The 23,220-nt window shown below is 37.4% G+C and overlaps 4 protein-coding genes across 9 annotated transcripts; 2 read left to right on the top strand and 2 right to left on the bottom strand.

The window, feature by feature from the left end:
- The first annotated feature begins 3,569 nt into the window (after positions 1–3,569).
- On the top strand, positions 3,570–14,308 carry LOC127266032 (uncharacterized). 3 transcript variants are annotated; one of them, XM_051296107.1, is made up of 21 exons: positions 3,570–3,821; positions 4,138–4,364; positions 5,416–5,472; positions 6,357–6,384; positions 6,467–6,589; positions 7,238–7,349; positions 7,652–7,689; positions 7,839–7,892; positions 8,377–8,445; positions 8,568–8,684; positions 8,757–8,825; positions 9,747–9,826; positions 10,208–10,330; positions 10,638–10,902; positions 11,632–11,718; positions 11,840–12,007; positions 12,347–12,474; positions 12,589–12,715; positions 13,372–13,496; positions 13,577–13,750; positions 14,074–14,308. In XM_051296107.1, the coding sequence occupies exons 2-21, from the start codon at positions 4,270–4,272 to the stop codon at positions 14,108–14,110; spliced, it is 2,076 nt and encodes a 691-aa protein (XP_051152064.1). In that variant the 5' UTR covers positions 3,570–3,821; positions 4,138–4,269; the 3' UTR covers positions 14,111–14,308. The 3 variants fall into 3 exon arrangements, with proteins under 3 accessions (XP_051152064.1, XP_051152065.1, XP_051152063.1); XM_051296108.1 differs by having other exon boundaries at positions 4,148–4,364; XM_051296106.1 differs by having other exon boundaries at positions 4,209–4,364.
- Positions 14,309–15,107: 799 nt separating this feature from the next.
- LOC127265909 (PRA1 family protein H) lies at positions 15,108–17,012 on the bottom strand. The gene is made up of 4 exons (XM_051295931.1): positions 16,498–17,012; positions 16,275–16,411; positions 15,450–15,521; positions 15,108–15,345 (listed from the first exon to the last, which is right to left on the bottom strand). The coding sequence occupies exons 1-4, from the start codon at positions 17,010–17,012 to the stop codon at positions 15,281–15,283; spliced, it is 789 nt and encodes a 262-aa protein (XP_051151888.1). The 3' UTR covers positions 15,108–15,280.
- A 49-nt stretch (positions 17,013–17,061) lies between these two features.
- LOC127265908 (uncharacterized) lies at positions 17,062–20,320 on the top strand. 2 transcript variants are annotated; one of them, XM_051295929.1, is made up of 7 exons: positions 17,062–17,370; positions 17,472–17,555; positions 17,814–17,954; positions 18,796–18,861; positions 19,317–19,484; positions 19,719–20,045; positions 20,152–20,320. In XM_051295929.1, the coding sequence occupies exons 1-7, from the start codon at positions 17,062–17,064 to the stop codon at positions 20,284–20,286; spliced, it is 1,230 nt and encodes a 409-aa protein (XP_051151886.1). In that variant the 3' UTR covers positions 20,287–20,320. The 2 variants fall into 2 exon arrangements, with proteins under 2 accessions (XP_051151886.1, XP_051151887.1); XM_051295930.1 differs by having other exon boundaries at positions 19,323–19,484.
- Positions 20,131–22,947, bottom strand: LOC127265907 (uncharacterized). Of its 3 annotated transcripts, XR_007842057.1 has the most exons (5): positions 22,819–22,947; positions 22,645–22,719; positions 20,777–22,258; positions 20,531–20,692; positions 20,131–20,265 (listed from the first exon to the last, which is right to left on the bottom strand). XR_007842057.1 is itself a non-coding variant. In XM_051295928.1 (4 exons), exons 1-4 carry the CDS (start codon positions 22,945–22,947, stop codon positions 20,682–20,684), a joined length of 1,683 nt encoding a protein of 560 aa, XP_051151885.1. In that variant the 3' UTR covers positions 20,426–20,681. The 3 variants fall into 3 exon arrangements, 2 of the variants coding, with proteins under 2 accessions (XP_051151885.1, XP_051151884.1); XM_051295928.1 differs by lacking the exon at positions 20,131–20,265 and having other exon boundaries at positions 20,426–20,692; positions 20,791–22,258; XM_051295927.1 differs by lacking the exon at positions 20,131–20,265 and having other exon boundaries at positions 20,426–20,692.
- Between the last annotated feature and the right edge of the window lie 273 nt (positions 22,948–23,220).

Raw genomic sequence — 23,220 nt, forward strand, 5'->3', positions numbered from 1 at the left:
GTCGAATAAGCCTTATTGTTTAGAAAGAAGAGAATTTGTAAAATGAATTCTATAAGTGAACCTGCGAACAGATCATCGTCGATGTCTGCCCCGGCAGACAACAACGTACTCGTTACCCAACGTACGAATGTCGCTCAGGCCGTCGATCGAGACTGAGTGGGCGCCACGTGTCCCAAAAAACACCTGCACGGATTTTCATGCATATGTAGGCAGCAAACATGGGATTTGTTGCGATCCACGTCGCGGCCAGGAATCGCGAACGACGACCCCGTCAGCCGCTCACGAAGCCGTTGTCCAGGCGAATTTTGAGAATGGGGGTTCGCGCACGGGCGCTGAGGAACCCGCGTCGTCGCGAGAAGTCGAATAAGCCTTATCGTTTAGAGAGAGGAGAATTTGTAAAATGAATTCTATAGGTGAACCTGCGAACGGATCATCGTCGATGTTTGCCCCGGCAGACAACAACGTACTCGTTACCCGACGTACGAATGTCGCTCAGGCCGTCGATCGAGACTGAGTGGGCGCCACGTGTCCCAAAAAACACCTGCACGGATTTTCATGCATATGTAGGCAGCAAAAATGGGATTTCCTGCGATCCACGTCGCGGCCAGGAATCGCGAACGACGACCCCGTCAGCCGCTCACGAAGCTGTTGTCCAGGCGAATTTTGAGAATGGGGGTTCGCGCACGGGCGCTGAGGAACCCGCGTCATCGCGAGAAGTCGAATAAGCCTTATCGTTTAGAGAGAGGAGAATTTGTAAAATGAATTCTATAGGTGAACCTGCGAAAGGATCATCGTCAATGTTTGCCCCGGCAGACAAAAGCGTACTCGTGACCCGACGTACGAATGCCGCTCAGGCCGTCGATCGATATTGAGCGGGCACCATGCGTCCTAAAAAACTCCTGCACGGATTTTCATGCATATGTAGGCACCAAAAATAAGATTTCCTGTGATCCACGTCGCAGCCAGGAATCACGAACGCTGAACCCGTTAGCCGTTCACGAAGCCGTCGTCCAGCCGAATTTTTCGAACGGGGGTTCGCGCACAGGCGCCGACGAACCCGCATCATCGCGAGAAGTCGAATAAGCCTTATCGTTTAGAGAGAAGAGAATTTGTAAAATGAATTCTATAAGTGAACCTGCGAACGGATCATCGTCGATGTTTGCCCCGGCAGACAAAAGCGTACTCGTGACCCAATGTACGAATGCCGCTCAGGCCGTCGATCGAGATTCAGCGGGCGCCACGCGTCCCAAAAAACTCCTGCACGGATTTTCATGCATGTGTAGGCAGCAAAAATAAGATTTCCTGGGATCCACGTCGCGGCCAGGAATCACGAACGACAACCCCGTCAGCCGCTGACGGAGCCATCGTGCAGCCGAATTTTGCGAACGGGGGTTCGCGCACGGGCGCCGACGAACCCGCGTCATCGCGAGAAGTCGAATAAGCCTTATCGTTTAGAGAGAGGAGAATTTGTAAAATGAATTCTATAGGTGAACCTGCAAACGGATCATCGTCGATGTCTGCCCCAGCAGACAACAACGTACTCGTTACCCGACGTACGAATGTCGCTCAGGCCGTCGATCGAGACTAAGTGGGCGCCACGCGTCCCAAAAAGCTCCTGCACGGATTTTCATGTATATGCAGGCAACATAAATGGGATTTCCTGCGAACCATATCGCGGCAGCCGCTGACGGAGCCGTCGTCCAACCGAATTTTGCGAACAGGGGTTTGCGCACGGGCGCCGACGAACCCGCGTCATCGCGAGAAGTCGAATAAGCCTTATCATTGAGAGAGAGGAGAATTCATAAAATGAATTCTATAAGTGAACCTGCGAAAGGATCATTGTCGATGTCTACCCCGGCAGAAAACAGCGTACTCGTGACCCGACATACGAATGCCGCTCAGACCGTCCATCGAGACTGAGTGGGCGCCACGCGTAGCAAAAAACTCCTGCACGGAAAATAAAAAATTTAAAATAAAAAAAAAATTAACCCACTATGAAATAAATGAGAATTAAAATATTTGCAAAATTCAATAAAATATAGAATAAATTAATCACTTTTTAATTAATTTGTAGAACACGTGACAATTGAAGTATTTATTATAAGTGACAACTGAAAAATCACACATATTTAATATTTGGATCTTCATACTAAAAATAATATTTTCATTTTCATCTTTACTAAAAATAAAGTAACATGTGAAAAAAATTATTAGAAAATTAACACAAAAAATCACACGTTTAAACTAAAATAATAAAAAAAAATTACGTTCTTATTATTTGATATTTTTTTTTTATTTCATCCACTGTCATTCCACTGCATTTTTATCTTGTCCTATTTCTTTTTCTTCTTTCTGTATACCTAAAAATTGTGAAAAAAAATTATAAAATTACCATAGTATCAGTATTTTAATAAAAATATTCGAACATTAACACTAACAAAATAATAAACAGTCGAAGACCCCACCGTGGTATGCGCCAATAAGCCGATAAATAATTAAATAAATACGCAAATATATGTATACAAATAAAAAATAATTCAAAAATATTCAATTAATATATATAATCTTTCTAACTAAGACAAAATATATTATCTTAATGGTAAAGATGAAGATGAAAATATTATTTTTAATATGAAGATCTAAATATTAAATATTTGTGATTTTTCAGATGTCATTGTTATAATAAATACTTCAATTGTCACGTGTTCTATAAATTAATTATAACTTGATTAATTAATTTTATTTTTTATTAAATTTTGCAAATATTTTAATTATCATTTATTCCCTAGGGGGTTAATTGTTTTTTATTTTAAATTATATAAATTATTATATTATAATTTTTATTAATTACACCGTATGTAGCACGTGTACTTACGCTAATAAACAAATAAAGTAATTAAATATAAAAAATTTATGAAAAATTTATATAATAAGAATAGTTAATTATAATATTAATAAGAGAAATTAATGAAATAGTAAACTGTAATTTTGAAAAACGGTACAAAAATCAAAATAAAAAAGAAAAAAAATCACCCTTTGTTATAATTATATATATAGGATAAAATAAAATATGATAAAGTCTATTTCTTTAACCAAATTTTCTCAAATTTTACTCTAAGCCAAAAAAATATATTTTTTGAAATTGAATGTGTAATCAGAAGGTCATGGATTCAAACCCACCTCAGATCATCTGCCAGCCACAAACATTATAAAAAATAGAAAGTAAACACACTCAATATGTTTTTATAGAAAATATAGATAAAATTTTTTATTGAAAAATATGGAAGCTCCAAACAAACAAGCTCAACAGAAGAAACTTTAGAGTAGTAATTGGGCCTAACATCAACAAAAATATACATGTGGGCCTTAGACAGGTATTTGGGCCGGTCCAGCTCAAATAAACATTTATTGAATTATTAAATTTAGAGCCTCGTTCCATATATGTCATCTTTACCGTATGTTGTTGTAATGTTGCTGTTATTATTATTATTATTATATTATAAATTTTTTTAATTATGTTATTTATTTTATTTTTAATATAGATTATTTTCATTTTCTTCCGTACCTTAAATTCAATTGTTGCGCTTTCGAGCGAGGCAGGCAGCTATCTTCGTTCCCATCGATCCTTTTCGGCTCTGCGGAAACCAGGTACGGAAAGGAAAGCCGCCGAAGGAATTCGCGAGATTTTGGTTCTGTTCCTGTCTGTGTAATTATTTATTCGGCAGAAGGATCTCCGCTTTCACTTCAATTTATCGCTTTCTGATTTCTTGTTGAGTCGCTCTGAATCTCGAAGCCAATTCCTGAAATCCGCCATTGGAAAGGTCAGTTTTCTCCGAATCATTGTATTCTTGTGTGGAAGGGGAAACCCTATGCCGCTCGTTGAAGTCACTCTTGGCGTATTTCTTTGGCAATCTTGCTGGTTTTTAGGGGACTCGTGAATTCTAATGTAATATCTCTATGAAATTTGTTGAGCCGTCACTTTAGCATTTTCCACTTTACCTAACTAGGATTGTTCATCATATATGCGACTCCCATTGTATTTTCACGTTAACAGCATTCGTTCTAGAATTTGTGATTCCTCGGATCTCTAGCAATGCTTCATTGTTGTTGATTTCGGCTTGTTGTATTCATTTTTAGTTTTCCTCAGATTTTTGGTGATTTTGAGATAGGAGTGGAATTCAGTGGAGAATGCTTTGATTCTGGTGCAGAATTGATTTTTGGAATGTGAGAGTGCGTCCAAGATAGAAATTTCATTATATCAAGTGCAGAATGGACGATGCGGCAGCCCTGATAGAGGCTTCTGGATCAAGATTTAGTGATTTGGAGTTAATTGGAAGAGGTTCTTTTGGGGATGTCTACAAAGGGTACTGATCTCTTACTTCACATACATTTTGTTGCATTCATTTTTGTTGTACCATTAAATGTTTGCGCATATTCTCTTTGTTCACTGAATCTGTTTCAGTTATAGGGTTTTCACCTCCAAATATGAAATGATGTCAAGTATGTCAAGAATTTAGGATATGTGCTTTTTGGCATATTGATTCTTAAAGAACTGAAGATCGAATCTTGGGAGATTCCTGTGTTTGTTTTCTTCCTAAGTTTAGGTTTCGTGTGCGGAAAGACAAAATAAATAACAGGGTCGTACAAAAAGTCCAATTGTTATACCTTTCCATTGTCCCACTGTCTTGGAAATTCGAATAGTTTGACGTAAGCTTCAGCGGTTACCTACTTTATGTTGTTATTCCGCCGACTGCAATTCAAGTTTTCATGAGAAAAGTTGCATCTAAACCAAAAAGCTCTGCGTCACGTTTTTCATTTCTTTTATTTCCTTGTAAAAATATAAATAGATTGCTTTTGGTATTGAATAAATCTCAGGGGCTTGATTTTCCCTATTTGTTTCCTAGAACACTAGTTATGCTGCTGCATTACCCGAGCATGGTATAAATTTGCTTCCTTAGTTTCATATTTACATAGGACATGTTTTACGCTTATTTCCCACGTTTCGCTTACCTTCAGGGCTATACTGAAAAGCTTCATTAATGCTTCAGATCTTTAATTATTCTTATTTAGACTGTCCTGAAGCTGATATAGCTCCCATACAAATGAACATGATTTTCATAATAGTTGTCTTGAGTGTTTATTCAAAATTTGGATAAACAAAAATGTCACTGCAGCTATGAACTTCGTGAAGTATCCACATGTGCTTCTTCCATGCATTTTGCATGACCCTGCCTTGTCCTTTCCTAGTGCGTTGTTGAATACAAAATATGTTTATATATATGAAGTTGGCGAGGATAGTGTTGGGAGTAATACTTGACACATACAAATCTTTTTACAGTGGGTTTTCTATTACTCTTTCATTTATCTGTACATAGCTTGATTAGTTGAATCTTGTTCTTGTTTTCTACATTGCAGGTTTGATAGGGAATTGAACAAGGAGGTTGCTATTAAGGTCATTGATTTAGAAGAATCGTAAGTACACATATGGGAACCTATCTGCTATAACATAAGATTTTACATGCCATTTTGCACTTGATTCATGCTTAGAAAAATTATAAATTTTAGATCTCCATTGCAAGGAAGAATCCTTGTAATTTTGTATTTCCACTTGTTCTCGTCTTTCCTTTTTCTACCATTTGGTAACTCAGTTTGTGTAGATATTTTTAAGGGAGGAAGGATATGATTGGGTGGAGATAAGGTTTGTAAGAGTTAATGTATTGAGTTCAGTGTATATGTTGTAGATTATAATTTCCTCCTCTATTGAGCGTCGATGAGAATTTAAATATGGATTGCAAAATATTTCTTTGTATTATATGTCAAGGCAAATGTTGTAGTCAGTGTACATAATGTGGCAAGTTGCTTGTTTCGTAGGATTAACATTAGCTGATGTAGTTGAGAGTTAAATTCCTGCTTTTAGATAATTGATTGTGCCTATGCTTTTTACTGTCATTAACAAAGGTTAGAACCTTGCCTGAAAGGTTCCCAGTTAGAAAAAAAGAAAGCATTAATTTTAAAGAAATTAACAATCACATTTCAGACCCATAGCCAAATACCAACGGATGAAAAGCTATCAGAATACCTTTGATGTTGCTATATTTATCAGAATGATCTCGTCTTGATATGCTACAAATTTATCTGTTGCTTCCTGTTATTCCCTACTCTAGCTTAAATGCTAAAGCCTACATTATGCAGAATGGTATCCAGAGTTTATATGTAAATGAACATTCAGTAATTTAATGTTAAAAATTAAAATTTTCTGCCTTACTGCCTTATAATACTCTAACCTTTCATATTGTGCATCAGTGTATTTTCTGCATCTCTGAATTTTTCCTATTTGGTTTTACTCTTTCCTACAGGGAAGATGAAATTGAGGACATTCAAAGGGTAACTTGTACTTATTTGAGTGGAATCTGTTGCTTGAAATTGTAACACTACTAATATTGTTATTTCATGATGATTGCCAAAGGAAATTGCTGTTCTTTCTGAATGCCGATCTCCATACATCACCGAGTATTATGGATCATATTTGCATCAAACTAAGCTGTGGATAATAATGGAGTACATGGCTGGTGGTTCAGTTGCTGACTTGGTATGGTAGTTCACTAATGGATCCTTGTGTATGCTATTATTCTTGTCTTATTTTCCCCATCACAGAGTTGATTATAAATCGTGTGGAGAAGTATGGCATATTATCATTAATCAACATTAGCATTAAATTCATGTGAACTGCTGCCTGAAAAATACTCTTTATTTTCCATATTCAGAATGAGAGATTTTGTTATCATTTATCATTTATATCTCACTGTGATATGCATGGATCTGTTCTTCAATCAGGTCTCCCAAGAAAAGCTTGGAAATTATGTTTCGATTTTCTTGTATTATGATATTCACTTGCCAAGATCACTTTTAAAAATGTATTCCTTATGTTGAACTCTGATATCTTTGAATTTATCCTAAGAGAACCATGTATGAAATCTCAATGGATTTAGGATGATGCCCTTGATGGAAGACATCGTATTAATTCCTACCAAGTTGCAAACTCATATATATGACTTAAGCTTATTTTGGCTGACAATTTTCTTCTATTGTATCTTGAATGCATGACTTACGTCAATGGAGTGTTATTTGCCTCTTGAAGTTGGGAGGTTTCATTTTTGAATGATATGTTCAGCTTAAAGAACATTATACTGTGCTTTAAACATTGACTAATTTCTGATACTGTTTTATACCTTTGCAGATTCAACCAAATCAACCTCTAGATGAAGGTTCCATCGCTTGGATTGTGCGTGATTTGCTGCATGCTATTGATTATCTCCACAGTGAGGGGAAAATTCATCGGGATATTAAAGGTATATTTATCATTTTTCCTGAATCATGTAATGTCTTTGTTTTAAACTTGATTCTGTATCTGAACATCATGTAGTGTAGCATTTTGTTACATCAAGGAAATTAAATGAAGTATACATGATGATCTTCCTCTATTGTCAAAAATGTATGTTGCAATCTTCATATTGGGTAGATATATTCTATACTGTATTCCAATGTTTGCTCCTTCTCATTCTCTCTCTCTCTCTCTCTCTCACACACACACACATACATCACATATGTTTTGTCTTAATTTATAAATGATGATATTTTTTTTTTTGGCCAGCGGCAAACATATTGTTGACAGAGAATGGTGATGTCAAGGTATGACAATTATGTTTGTAAATTTCCACACAACTCCTAATTTTTTGCACGTATCGATGGAATTTAATGGCTAATGCATACTAGTTTATTTTATCATGAAATTTATTTGCTAGCGTAGCACTTCAATTCTTTTTGTTCATCTGATACAGGTTGCAGACTTCGGTGTTTCTGCGCAACTTACTAGAACAATTTCGAGACGAAAGGTAGCATTATCATATTGTTGAAGGTTCTATTTTCCCAACCATGAAAAGATGACATGCTGAAATCTATCATCTGTACTTTTTATTTGGTATGGACTTAGTTACTGATTCTCCAAGCTGTCTTCTCTCACGCTCTGTCTTGAATGGAGGGTTTCATTTACTAATATTTTTTACCATCAGACGAAATATGTTGACATGACAAAAACTTCATGATGTTTAATGTAACCAACAATTTTAGTTATGTAACTGCTTTTGAGAATGATTGTATCACATCTTTGGCACCATTACCTGGTTTTCGTATGCTTGCCTTTATACTTAGGTTATGCCCACCATTAGTAACTACTAGGAAAACAAACTGTTTCTAAGCATATAGCTGTCTGAAATTTTGTGCAAGTACTTTGTTTCTATCAACTTTTAAGAATTCATAATTTGCGAACCTATTATACGAGGTACTGCTTGAACTTGATCTAATGAGTTAAAGTTACAGACTTTTGTAGGAACACCATTTTGGATGGCTCCAGAAGTAATTCAGAATTCTGAAGGATACAATGAGAAGGTATATCTTATACTTGCCTTCCTCCATTTTCCCTTTGAGCTTCTATTAGTTCCATTATAATCTTTTCATGGAATTCTCCCATTTCTTCAAGTCTTAATGTGGCAAACTATGGGATGGAACAGGCAGATATATGGTCTTTAGGGATAACTGTAATTGAGATGGCCAAGGGAGAGCCTCCCCTTGCAGATCTCCATCCTATGAGAGTGCTTTTCATCATTCCTAGAGAAAATCCACCACAGGTTACTTATTTATTTTTCTGTTGACTATATGAACTTTTCAATAATGCATTCTCATTTTTAATGGATGTGCAGCTAGATGAGCATTTTTCTCGCCCTATAAAAGAATTTGCATCACTATGTTTGAAGAAGTCTCCAACAGAGGTAACTACTATTTCTCTTAACTTACTACTTACTATAGACATAGTAATTACGTTCTTGTTTGTTGTGGACTGCAATTTGGGCCCATTTTGCATGATTAGCATTGAATTATTGAGGGTTATATAGCAAATTTGTCATGGTTATGGGTGATATTGTAGGTGGAGAATTACCTTGATCTACTTTCATGCCACAAGTGAGGCTTCTAAAATTAATTGTATGTCTTCATATAATTTACTCATATTTACTTAATTGTAGTCGTTAGGGCTGATGCTACGATGTAAGGCTTCTAAAGACATTCAATACACTCACTTTTCTTGCTGCACCTACACATGCCTTCTCAAAGCATTTTATTTTTGCAACTCCCAGTCATATTTTCTTGGTATAAATAGATAATTAGTTAAGGCTGATTACAAACATCTTGAGTAAGAAAAGTAAGAAATGAGAACTCCTCCAGTATCATTTCTTTTCTTGAGGCATGCTTGCCTCTGAGTGGATTATTAAAGTTCATAAATCGTAATATTGGCCCAATACAAGTATATGGTTGGTGATTTCTTCCTGCAATCTTATCATGTCTGAAGTGTACCTAGAAGTACTTCACTGATGTTTCCTATTTATTATTACATCTTTGTTTCCATCTCTTGTATTCTATTGTTTTTTAGTAACTGCCACATTGATTTTTATTCTCTTTTATGTACAAGGTTTATTGTTTGCATCTTGATAACCTTATAGTGGCACTCTGCCTCTCCTGCCAATGAAAACTAAAATAGTTCAGTATCTGGTGCATCTTATTTGTCATTTTTCATTGTTTCTGTGCATAATTATAATAATCATAATGATGAGAATATTATTATTACCTGTATGCTTTCCTCATTTCATACAACAATCTTTCTTTCCACCTTATTTTTTGTCACTTGTTGATCTTAGAGGCTAAGTGCTAAAGAACTTCTTAAGCATCGTTTTATCAGAAATGCTAGGAGGAGTCCAAGGCTTGTGGAGAGGATCAGGTGTGTCAAATTTCTCTTTATTCAGCTAATGTTTACCATGAAAATTCATTGGAGAGTTCTGTGCTATTCGTAGAATTCGTACTAATGTCCCAATTTTGTGTGAAAATGCATTATAGTAATAGCTATTAGAAAGCAGTTTTGGGGAACAGCTGTTATACCTCACGCTCCCAAAGTCACATATGTCAATATGTTGTTGAAAAGGGTGGTAGTTCAATTTAACATTCTCAGAAGTTGGGTGGTAGTAGTGCCTATGACATGTCAAGTTCTTAGCATGTATCTTTCAAAAGTTGTCTCAACTCTCATGCTAGTGTTCAAATAATATTTAACCATATCTACATCTATTCTTTACAAATTTTTATTTATTTGGGTATGTGCATGTAGAGAGCGCCCCAAGTTCCAGATGGATGGAGAGAAACCTAATAATGGTCCAGATGCATTTGGAGAGGCTTCTGGAACTGTAAAGGTAGCTAGAGATCCTCCTGTTGAAGACACAGTTCGAGTCAGGTAAGCTGCAATGACTGATACATATGATTATTTATTTTTCTTTTAAATGTGGGAACCCGCAGTGGCTACTCTTCGAGTACGCTTTGCGTAAATCCTCGGTCGAGCCTAATAGCTTGTAAATTAGGTCCGACAAAGTAAGTCACATTAGGCGAACCATGTGTAACAGGCAAAATCTAAAGGCATCGGGGATTTGAACCCATGATCTTGGTCATGAGTCCACCCCACGCCACCAGGCCATCTGGACTGACTGATACATTATGGTTCCTGTATTGTTTCTGGTTGTTCATCTAGTGCCTTTGATTTACAGCAACCAGGCTACGGGTCTGAGAAATACTGGATGGGACTTCAGCATCGGTGGATCGGGTAGCACAGGAACTATCCGAAGTGCAGTAAAACCACCTCAAGTGAGAGATAGGAAGCCAGAGGTCCCACTAAATCAATCTGCATATAAAAGAGCAGCTGACAGTGGTACCCAGCGGTCTTCTGCTTCTGGATCTATGCTTCATAGTTCGTCAGAGATCTCTATGAGTAAAGGTGCTAACAACCCAGGGCTGCAAGACTCTTACGATGATGTATGATACTTCTATCCCTTGTGTGCTACTGCCTGCTCATTTCATATTTTGATTCCATACTGACATTTTGTAGCTTATATATAATAACACCACTAGGCTGCTCAATCTATTGTTCAAGTTTATCTAAATGGGAGTGTTCATATGGTTCTAAATGGAAAACAGATGACTTATTATAGGAGCATTGTACTCATTTGGTACCCCAACTACATTGGTTCTCAGGTTTAACAAAAAATTCCTCTGATGGTGTTGGCCTGATCACCAGCCTTTATATCAGAATGTGAATGTAGTGTGTAATAGTTGGACAAACTGGTTTCTGATCTTGCGTATGGGGCTTCTGCTTTTATGCATTAATTGTGAAGGAAATCATCGATAATGCAGAAATGATCCTTGCGATCATAGCATGAAATTATGTTATCATGTTGGATCGTTCACCTGATCTTTAGTACAATTGCTTTTTTTAAACAAATCTCACAAATAAAATCCAGTTTATCTCTCACTTGTTACTACGTTTCTTGAACTTGGTTCCCCCACTTTAAGTAATGAATAGCCTCTTCTGTGATTTAATGCATTCTTTTCAAGAATTCTAGAAGAACTTTGAAGGATTTAACAAATAATAGTTTGTGTTTATATAGATTTGCTTGAAATGCTAAGATTCGTAATCTATTGCAAGCCTGTCATGACTTGATATTAGATTCCCACAATCTCCTATATGTTGTTCTCAACCTACAGGAAGATGTTACTGGAACGGGAACCGTTGTTGTTCGATCTCCAAGAGGTGCTCAGCCCTCCTCTCTGTTCAGCAACCAAAGTTCAATGGTATGATTGCTAGATGATTGAGCATTGCAAATGATAGTAATGCTCCAGCTTTAATACTGTGATACAACAGTGTTTTATTTTATTTTATTTTATTTTTAATTTTATTTTTTTCATGTTGCAGTCTAGCAGCACCCTCACCTCTGCTGAAGATACTTCCATAAGTGGCACTATTGTCTATCGTGGGCAGCATGATGATTCAGATTCTCCAAGAACTCCAAAGTCTAGGCTGGGACTTCAAGAGAGAACATCCAGCGCCGCAGTTGAAGACAGTGAAACAAACCTTGCTGAGGTTGAAATACCATACTACCACCTTATTCTTTAGCTATCCACTCCATGGCATATATAGATGTAAAAAATTACTTGGTCAAGACTGCTTGCTTCTGTATGAATCATTAGGGGCTCTTCAGTTCTATCTTCTATTTCATGATCAACTTAGTATTTATCTGTTTAAAAGCTTTATATTAATTTCTCATTAAAAGGCGTGACAATATTTTAAGTATGTTGATGTGAGTTGTTAACTTAAAGCTCGCTTTAGAAGACGATGCTATGAATAGAAATCATTTATATGATGACCTTGGTATTCCTCCTAGAAATATTAAAGTGTTGCTCATCTTAATGTTTCTTTTAGGCCAAGGCTGCTATTCAAGGGGCAAGAAAAGGCAATGTGCGGGAGAGATCAGCATTGAGCAAGGCTAACAGAGATGGGCAAGATAGCCGGAGAACAGAACAAGCATCAGCAAGCTCAGATTCATCAAGGTTATAGCTTTACATAATTTGTTTCCACATATTTTAATAGGCAACCCTGTAGCACTTGATCTTAAATTATTTTTTTCTTTCATTTTCTTCACTTTCATAAAATGTTCGTTCCAGATTTTTTGATGCTCAAAAAGCATTTTCAAGATCACAAAACACAAGTGATGATGAGGACAATGCAAGGAGTTCTGCTATGGCTCTGTCTGCCCCACTATCGGTCCTTCTAATTCCTTCTCTTAAAGATGTAAGCCTGAGATCATTTACATAGCCTTTTAAATTTGTGCTTCTCTTAGAATCTTGTATAAATTTTAACCCTCTGCTGTATGTTGTTCCAATCAACATACATCTATTATCTTGGGTGGGGGTGAGGACAGAGAAAAACTTACACGTACAACACTGAGATGTCATTCTCTCAGCCAGTCAGCCTAGATTGCAACTTAGTAATTGTGTCAAGTAGAAAACTTAAACTCCGAGCCATTGTGGTTGGAGCATAATAGAGTATAGATTGAATGGATTTATGTGTTAGAAGTTAATAAGAGAAGGCAACTTCTCAATAATTCTTTGTGTCTACCGGGGGAAAACTTCTCAAAAATTTACGTGTCTGATGAGATAAATTAGTTACATTCTTGGATAGACGCATAAAGGAAGGACCAGTATAATGATAGATGATGCTGTGTTAAGTGTGGAGAGCAAAATCTATGCTAGAAAAGGAAAATTTAGCAGCTTCTGAGCATTGAATGCTCTACGTCATCAGCTCTAGTGTAATCGTAATTAGAACAGTAAGAGACTTTGGCTATTTATTCTTGAGATGGATCATTGTTCCAGTTCCTCTGCTGTTTTTGCTGTCTCTTATTTCTCTGTCTGGCATTACTTTGACAGATTGGTGTACCTAATGTGCAGGCAACTGCTGATGATATGGGTGGATCAGTCTTTCAGACAGTGGCCAACGCTTTAATGGATATGGAACGTGCAAAACCAGGGGCTTCAGAAATACTTGTTACAAAGTTGATTCAACGACTGGCCAGGTTTATTAGCAATATGCATATTGATTTCTGCTGAATTGATCTATATTTCTTTTGTTTTATAACATATGAATATTTTGTAGTTCGAGGGAAGGGTCTATGAAAGACCTGCAGGATCTGGCTGCTCGAATCTTTAGAAAAGGAAAGGAAGCACCGGCTACAAATACAGAAGCATCTGATAGCAAGAAAAAGCAGCAGAGCAAGGAGCACCATTCAAATGCCAATATGAGCCCACTTGCAAGGTTCCTACTCTCAAGGTTTGTCATTAAACCCCGTTGCATCTTTTTCTGATAAGGCGATAAATTTAAACCCATGAATTCATTCTTACAATATCGAAGTGCAAACTTATCACCTTTCATGATAATACCCTTTTTTTTAAATTTTTATCATGACTTGACACTATTTTATGCCCAAAAGAATCATTTATGAGATCTTGCTTTATTCTCACATCAGCAAGTTCAAGATAAATATCATAGCTGTGTATTGTAATTATGTATCTTCTAACTTACTGTTATTCATTATTCTTGTTGCATCTACTGTGATGACTGCTTACACTTCTCTGAATACATCTACAATGCAGATGGCAAGGCCATGCTTCCCGAGATCTGAATTCTTGAAAAATGAATTTGGAAGAACATTTTTTGGGAGGGATAATATTTATAATTTTGGTTTTTGAGTTTGAAATGAGTTATTGTACATAACATTCAAGGAAACTGTAATTTATATTCCTTGGTCATCATTTTTGTTTATGTAATTTTTCATGTTGTTTCTTGACTGCAGAAAGTTGAGTGACAATTAATTCTATTATTGCCTTTTTTTATGGCGTGTGATTGTATTTTTTTAACAAGATTGTTATTGTACTTGGTGTGGATTTCATTAATCCAAAATTTTGGCTCAGTGCTGTCCTGTGCTGTCTAATTTTGGAGGAAGCCACAATTCCCAAAATCCCATGTCCATGAACTTATAATGGTTCTCATTAAGGTTTACTAAAGGGTGTGTTTGCTCAAAGGATTTTGAGAATTTTATACAATTTAGTTTTTTTTCAAAAATATCAAATCAATATTTATTTATTTTTTATATTATATTATAAATCAATTTTATATTCAAAATATCAAATCAAATATTTATTTATATTACATTATATTTCAATTCTAGATTTTTTACTATTCAACTTAAATAAATATTACATTATATTTCAATTCTAGATTTTTTACTCTTCAACTTAAACGCCCAAACAGATATAATACTCGTATTTATTTGTTTGTGTTTAAGAGAATAACTACAGTCCAAACTACATAGGCAAAATTTCCAACTCAATTGAATTTCTGTTTCATGCATAACTAAATTTTACTACTAAAGTAGTCATTGAATGGTGCCAATTTTTCTAAATGATGTTGAGTGTTGATCAATATCTTGTCTGCAATTAGAAGAAATATTTCAAGAACAGCTCCATTTGAAAAGGAGTTCTCAAGTAGTGAAGAAAATGTCTTAATTCTGACAACCAAACTCTACATTCAGATCACATTATAATTTCGGAAAGCAATCATAAACCCTAAGACAGCTATGGTTAGTCAACATATCAAGAGAGAAAGAAGTTGAAGAAGTAAAAGATAATGAAGCAAACAGAAAAACATTTTATTCAGAATTAGTATTAAGAAACAGTGAATTATCTCTAGATAAGCTTCACAAATCATATATCATCTGCAGGTTGACTGTATATAGCGAGAACTCATACCCCTCAAGCCCTTTGGCAGTAGAAAGCAATGACGAAAATATTGACTCTCTCCTTATCTCTTAGCAGTAGGTTGCTTTACAGTGGTCAGCTTTCGAAATGAGGCATGTAATAGTATAACTGCACAAATGTACAAACATAGAATTAGCTTGTGTCAAGCAGAAAGATGCTAAAGAACTTGCAAAGATTATCTCAAAAACCATGGAAGCAAGAACTCAATTCACCTGCATAGCTGACGCCGAGTGTCAAAAAGATGGCCAACTGGATATTGGAAGTAAGCAGGATGACTGCAGTGACTGCAAGAAACAAGGCTTATGTCACTACCATTTTATGGGCCAAGAAGATTAGACATCGTTGCGAAAGCTATATGATCAACACATGATAATACAAGTATGCATAACTTAGAATGCACATAAATAGTGAGCATGGTGGATAAGAACAAGAATCATAATAAGATAGGTTATTTGCAATCGCATGTAATGACAGCAAGAATATGAATCTTTGGAAGAAAAAAGTATCCCCCCAAGAAAAGAACAAACTTCATTAAAACTAAAATACATAGGTTGTTCATCAAGAACATCTAGCACAGGAAAACCAGGCATGTCTGTTGTAAAGGTTGTCCGATTCAAAATTCTCGATCTTGTTCGCCTCATTCCTTAAAAAAAATAAACTGCAAATGTCAAAACACCTAACCTAACCTAACCTAACCCTCTCCTCCTGAATGCTTACGCACACAATTGTAGTGTTCCTTCCTACATAGCTTACTTCATCTTTCTATTCACCAGAAAAGTTCAACTAACACACTTCAAAATTAGCATTTGCTCATTGATGTTGAACCAATGCATGCACTACATCTTAAGGAAAGCAGAATTCGTGATGTTTAAATATGGTGCATGGATTGATATGGTAGATGATCAGTTTAGTTTCTTGATCAGGTGTAGAAACTCTTACATCCAATTTAGTTCTTCAAATTCCATTATTAGCAGATGCCAACAGCAAGAAGTAAACCTAATGCAATGAAAACAGTATGATGATGGTTATCAACTCACCACATTGAGCCAAACGAATCAGAGTCTGTCGTATCACAGGATATCTGTCCAGCCCCCACCGATCAGCACCGAACTTGAAGATTTCCCACAGCGCCAAGCATAGAATAAGACCACAAAGAGCAGCAGGCAATTGATACCTGCAAATACGCATCGAGAAAAAGGTGTGAATTGGAAAAATTAGATAGCAAATGAACGTTCAAGGAGAGGGGATGCGGTTACTTACAGAGAGCAAGCGAAGAACAAGACGAAGAGCGAGGCGTAATTGCGTGCATAGCGCTTGATGTTCTCATGGACACGGAGGCGAGCCTGCGAAGCCGAAGAGGGGAACGAATACGATTCCAAGGACCCGAAGAAGACCGGCGCCCAAGGCGGAGTATCGCCGGAGAAATCCTCGGTAGTAAGCTTCGAGAAAGGGTTGAACGTCAGGAGCGACAGAAGAGTCCAGATTCGGGAAAAGAGTTGCGAGACGAAATACACTCCGATATGAGCGATTGAATTGGCGGCGGCCGAGGAACTGGCAGGTTTGGAGGCGGCCGCCTCCGCCTCCGCCGCCGCGGTGAGGCGGTGGAGGTCGGTGGTTCGCTGGTCGAGGATTTCAAGGTAGCCGGAATCCCGGAGCCACGATTCGAATTCGGGTTCGGGTACGGTGAGAGACAGCGGGTTCGGGGCAAACACCATTCCCTTCTTATTCGGACTCTGATGCTTTGCGGGAAAAGCACCGAATTTTATCTTCGACATGGTTTGCCTCCGCCCTTTGCAGATTCTCCTTTTATACTAATTCAATCAAATGTCTCTAGCGCTCTCTTCTCTTCGCAGGCGTTTCGTCGACCATCTGACATCCGGCAATTCCGCCGCCGCTTTTTCCTCCTTCCGCCGCCGTGGCAGCCGCAGGTGCTACTGCATTGACCGTCTCTCTTTACTGAATGTATTCTCGTTCTCTTCCGCAGCCAAACCGAAGCATCAGCTCTTACCGAGGCGGAATACCGCTGTCTTCTATTGTTCTACCCTACCGTTGAACGGTGGGATTGGAACCGCCGATGATTCATTCACTTCACCTTACCTTTCAGTTCGCGTTTCCTGTCCGCGACATGTTGCTGTAAGGCTGCCGCACTTTCTTCTATCTTTCGCCGCGAATGGCGCGCTTGTGGTGTTTCTTTGCGTTGTTTTAGTTATTTGGTGTCTGTTTTGCAAAACCAGGACGTTCTTTCGGAGTCTCTTATGTGTTTCGGGGCGAGTTCTACCACCATTGATGAAGAAGACCGCCAGAATTCCGATGAAGAGGTTCTGTAACCTAATTTATTTGGATAAACTGTACGTTATTACTGATTCATGACAGGCATAACCATATAACTCAGTTTCTACTACTTGTGGTTTCTTTCTTAGGCTTAGTATCTTCTCTCTAAATTAGTATCTTTTCTGTGTGTTCGTTGATAAACTGCAACTGAAGAAATCTCATTGTTCAAGAGCTGTGTGCCATGGCTTCACTTGGAAGTAGCATTTGTGATTCTGTATGGTAACTCATGATGTCTAGTAACTCAGATATGGATCACTTCTACATTCGATGTAGAAATGGATGTGAAAATTTGCGTTGCAAGAGCTGCAGATTCGGTGGGATTGAAGCAGATACCTAAGTACAAAGTTGAAATGCATGACCACACTGATTGGATCAAACAAACTCAGGTAAATATGCAGTCATTGCTTTGGAATGCACATATGTAATCGCTTTTGTATTACAACGTATGCATGTGTTCCATTATTACCAAACTTTGGAAATGGAAATCTTAGGGAATAAAAAGGGAGGGACACTACTAAACGCCAGTATGCCCATTAAATTCTACAAATTCTGATCATTTGTTTGATCTAAATTGTAGAGAAGCTGTGAAATAAATTCATTCTTTCTATATAAGAGCCGACATAAATCACAGAAAGTTCGTCTTTTATTGTATTTACATGATATGCAGACATCATTTTTTTTTTTATCTAAATTGATCTTTTAGATTTAGCTTATGCATAGTTGTTTTCTAATTGTATGTTTAAAGTTTTTTACCTGTATGGAAATTGAGAAAAAATAAAAACTAGTATAAAACAACTTACTATGCAAAATAGAGTAGTCTTTCACTCTTATAACGATACACTCAATACTTCTCCCTCTAGAGATATATTAGCTTTTCAGCCTTATAAACTAGAGGAGTTTTCCAACATTTTTTAATGTGGCATACACTCAACACTAATATAATTTGTTCTCTACTCTTTTTAGAGTGATTGTTTTGTTAAATTTATTAATTATGTTTATTGGTATTAAAATAACATCAACAATTGTACCCTCTAAAGGAGGGAATTTTGATAAATCAGTTGCCTTTTCATAGATTGAGCATACATTCTTTTTTGTTCTTGAAATTGAACTTTTTAATTATTTGTTTAGTTAAGTAGAAATGACAAAAGTCACTCGCAATGCACCTTAAATGAATCATATTGGCTAAAACATTTGTAGCTCAAAGTTTTTCCAACACCATTTTTGCAGGAATCTTTTCATCCTGTGGAAATTACAGAGGAACTTTGGATTGTGCCTGAATGGAGAGTCCCCCCTGTAAGTGATCTTAGATTCTTTAACTTCAAGGGTGATTTGCATTTTTACAGGAATGTTTTTCCAACTTATGAACTATATTTTAATAATTGCATTTATTTGACTCTATTTAAGGCTCTGGTTATATAAGAATTTCAGAGGCATCGGAATTTTGAAAAAAAAAATTAAGTAGTAAAAAAGTTGAATAAAAACTAAATATTTGATGTGATATATAAAGGGTTGGATGTGTGATGTTTTTTATATAAAAAATATACTTTTTGATGTAATATCTAAAACATAGATTTCGTGTAATTTTTTGAAAGAAAAAAATTACTGTTGATAAATAGTACAAAGAACTTTTAAAAATATATATCTAAACATAGTGAATTCAAATTCTCTAAATCCTCGCCAAGGAAGTGTAGCTCAAGCAGCGTGCGAGTGTATAAGGTTGTGTGGTTTTGTAAATGAGTACCTGGCAGGATCAGCAAGCAATAAACATTGTTTTGAATCCGGGTTTGGCATTTGGAACTGGAGAACATCCCACGACAAAGCTGTGTCTACTGATGCTGCATCGATTAATAAAAGGAGGAGAATACTTTCTGGACTATGGCACAGGTTCAGGTGTTCTTGCAATAGCAGCACTTAAGGTACTTTATAGTTATAATGGATGTTTCTTTTATCCTTGTTATGAAATTCTTCTCTGTATCAATCTAAGTACCCATAGCTTCCAAGATTCTTGGTGAATGCTGCAACTGTCTTTGCCTAGCCAAGCCACAAGAAACTAGAAATTCGTTGAACTGCTGCACTTGCAATTTCTCATTTTATTTTGATAATTGACTTCATATGATTTGTTACCAAAACATACTTTGTTTCATCTTTAGTTTGGTGCGGGACTTTCAGTTGGATTCGATATAGAACCACAGGCAATTGCATCGGCCCGACACAACGCATCTCTGAACAATCTCGGAATGGAGAAGCTGCTGCTAAGCCTTGTTCCAACCAAGAACAGTCATTTCGAGAAAGACTCTCCACATGAGAACACTAGCGCCGCAAACCTCTACAATCCGAAGCTAATCGCTGAGAAAGACAAGTATGATGTGGTAATTGCTAATATATTGTTATATCCACTGCTCGATTTAGCAGATCGAATAGTCTCTTATGCAAAGCCAGGTGCTGTCATTGGCATCTCAGGGATCATATCCGAGCAGGTACAGCGGCATAGCCTTTCTACTGTCTACTTATTGGCTAGGAAAGATTTTAATAGGGAGAACGAAGATGCCACCTATCTGATACAAGATCCTTGTTCTTGGACAGGTCCCGACTGTAATGGAACGTTATTCCCAATTCCTCGAGGGAATGAGTGTGTCGATGATGGATGATTGGGCCTGTGTAAGTGGTTTCAAGAAAGCAGAAGAAAGCATCCGAGAGCTACAATTTGAAACACGGTGAACTATTCATAAGGTGCGTAAATTTTCATTCGACGTGTACATGCACTGTATGATGCAGACTGAGTTGAATTTAACATATATATGCAGACTTGATGACTTATGCTACACAAAATAAAGGACTACAATATAAATCCCCTAGCTATGCTCAAAAGTAATATTTAGAGTTAAGAAGTCTACAAATAAATCTCCACAGGTTATATATATGCTCTATGATTTCAATTTTCAAAAGAAAATGAAGGTCATACCGTTGCCGAATAATCTCGAGTTCTGCAACCAGACAATACAACAAATAGACATCCTGGGTCCGTAGTCCTACAGTCAGAAATGAATGTCTCGTAGAATTATCGCCTGAGGTTTCGTCTAGCCAGGGCAGGGGTCTTGTTTGGGATGTAAACCTTATAGCTCACCTGTTAAAAGGTTCCAGTAAAAACAAAGAAATCATACAGAATCAATTAACCATTTTCTAAATAAGAAACCAGTCAAACCCTTACCTGAACCATCTCACCTCCCCTCATTACCGACATCATTCGTTGTTGAAACTGAGAACCATCCTTGTCTTCATTCTGTTGGTCCGCCTTGCTAACCCCTGTAGACACCCCAGCTAGAGTAGAAGATTGTGCCATCGAAGAATTGCTGGCAATGGAATCTCCTCCCTCGGGGTTACAATCGCCTTTCAAATCCTGTTTGGTCAAAACAGCAATAGAATTGAAGCCTTTGTCTTTGTTCGCACGTCCTAAGGGCGCTGCCCTAGTCGGCTCAGAAATTCTGAGTTCACCCTCCACGGCCTCAGCATCTGGGGCCTTTTTAACCTCATTGAGCAATGAGGACCCGTCTCTACTACTCAATTCTTGAGTGCTAGGACTGTCCTGTTTGGTTGATTCTTCGTGAACATAATCAGCCTTTCCAGCAGACAGATAGTTAACGTCATGGTCATTACTCCTATTTTTATCAGTGCTCGTTGATCCTACCGGAAGCTTCCCTCGAAACTTTCTTAAATTTTCAAGAGCCTTCTGCCTCAATATCAACTCCAAATCATCCCCACCTGAACCAGCAGCCGGAGCAGATCCAGGGATGTCTGTCGCTTTCTTATTAAAATCATCTTCAAGTGCTCCTTCCGATTGTGCTTCTTCGCCTGCGATATTTTCTACAGAAACCCTCTTGGTTCCACCTTCATAACTATCCAGGCTCTTGGGAGAAGGATAATCTTCTCGGTCGTAAAAAATCTCTTCTTTATGTTGATCCATTCCCCATCTATTCTCTCCTTCATCATCACCATGGGATCGATCAATAACAGCAATAACAGATTTCAGGCGCCGGGGATTATCCACCCACCTGGTAGCTCCAATACCATCGTTGACTCCAATATTATGATCACTCCCCCAACTGTGTGAAGAATAATAACTTGGAAACCTATCTTCGTGAATATGAGAAGTCCTGTTTGATTCTGTATCTTTCACCCATCGGTCATCCTCATCGAAAATTGCTTTACTCCTGGGGTGCTTGCTGTCTGAGCTGCTACTATGGCATGTAGAGCAGCTTTCTGAATCACTGCTCGAGTATTTTCTCGATCTCTTCTTTGAGGATTTCCTTTGGGATTTAGCATTGCTGTTGGCTCGTTTCCTTTTTCTTGTACTGCCAGCATCTGAATCAGATCTTGGGCGAGCAGATCTCTTCTGATCTCGTTTCTTTTTTCTTTTGAAAACAACTCGTGAATGTCCGTTCTTCCTATGCTTGCGGCTACGTTTAGGCGTGGGCAAGGAATCAGAATCTGAGCTTATAGACTTATCAGCATCGGATGATGACGAGGACATTGATGAAGAGTCGCGACGAAGCTTCTTATGTTTACTTCTTCTTACATGATCTGATTTATGAGCTATGTCGTCGGAGTTCAATGATTCAGAGTCAGAGTAAGAAGACTCCGAATCATGAACATGGCGGCGCTTCTTCGACTCCTTTCTTCGAGTTTTTTTCCTCTGCAAAAGACAACCATAGAATAGGAAATGCAGTTGAGAACTGGAATAATTTCACAGGCAGAATCAGGGAGAAATCCTATCCTATTCCCCCATGGGAAGAAATGCTCGAAAATACCGCTTGAATCCAAACAACAGGAATTCTGTTCAACACTATAGTTGGCTACAAAGAAACAAAATGTTATCAAACTATGTGGTTTTCCACAATTTCAACCTTTTTCAAATAAAATTTATAGAAATAGGATTGGAAACCCTAGCTGCATAGCATTTGGCGGATATAAAGAACAGATCCCCGATCAAAACCTAAAACTGGACTACATCAAACCAAATAATGGAAACCTTCACATATAAATTAACTTATGATTTAACTTTAAATTTTGAAAAAACACCTTGTCGCGTTTCCGCTTGGACGATTTTCTTCTGGACGACGAACCGCTGCCTCCCATCGCCGCTCCTCCTTCAACCTGAGAGAAACCACAGAAAGAATGCGAAAAACAATACGAGCATGAGAATTTATGCACAAATTGCAATCAAAATAGGGAGGATAGAGAACGAGGCTGCACCTGAGACAGAGGTATATACGTATGGGAGCCACAGCCACAGCCACGACGACAACTGCAAACCCAGTTCTCTACTCCCAAATCTGAACAGAACGAACAGGCAGGAGTAAGAAAGCGCTCGCCGTCCCACATGTATGTCGCACTTCTCAATAACACGTTTTCGTTTCTTAAGTCGCATTTCACGTAATCCGTTCTATTATTGACCTAATTATATGAAATATTTTATTTAATTTTATTAAATAAAATCAATGTGCAGTATATACGATGCTAAATGCAATGCATTTTTTTTTTTTTTTATCGTTTTATTTTAATTATATTCACATTTATCTATCATTATTATTGTTGTTGTGTGTCTATTGATATTGCATGTTTTTAGCCTTCATTGTATATGTTACATGACTCGTA

Source organism: Andrographis paniculata, unplaced genomic scaffold, assembly GCF_009805555.1.
Source record: "Andrographis paniculata isolate CXL003 unplaced genomic scaffold, ASM980555v1 Contig74END, whole genome shotgun sequence".
In the NCBI taxonomy this organism is placed as follows: domain Eukaryota; kingdom Viridiplantae; phylum Streptophyta; class Magnoliopsida; order Lamiales; family Acanthaceae; genus Andrographis; species Andrographis paniculata.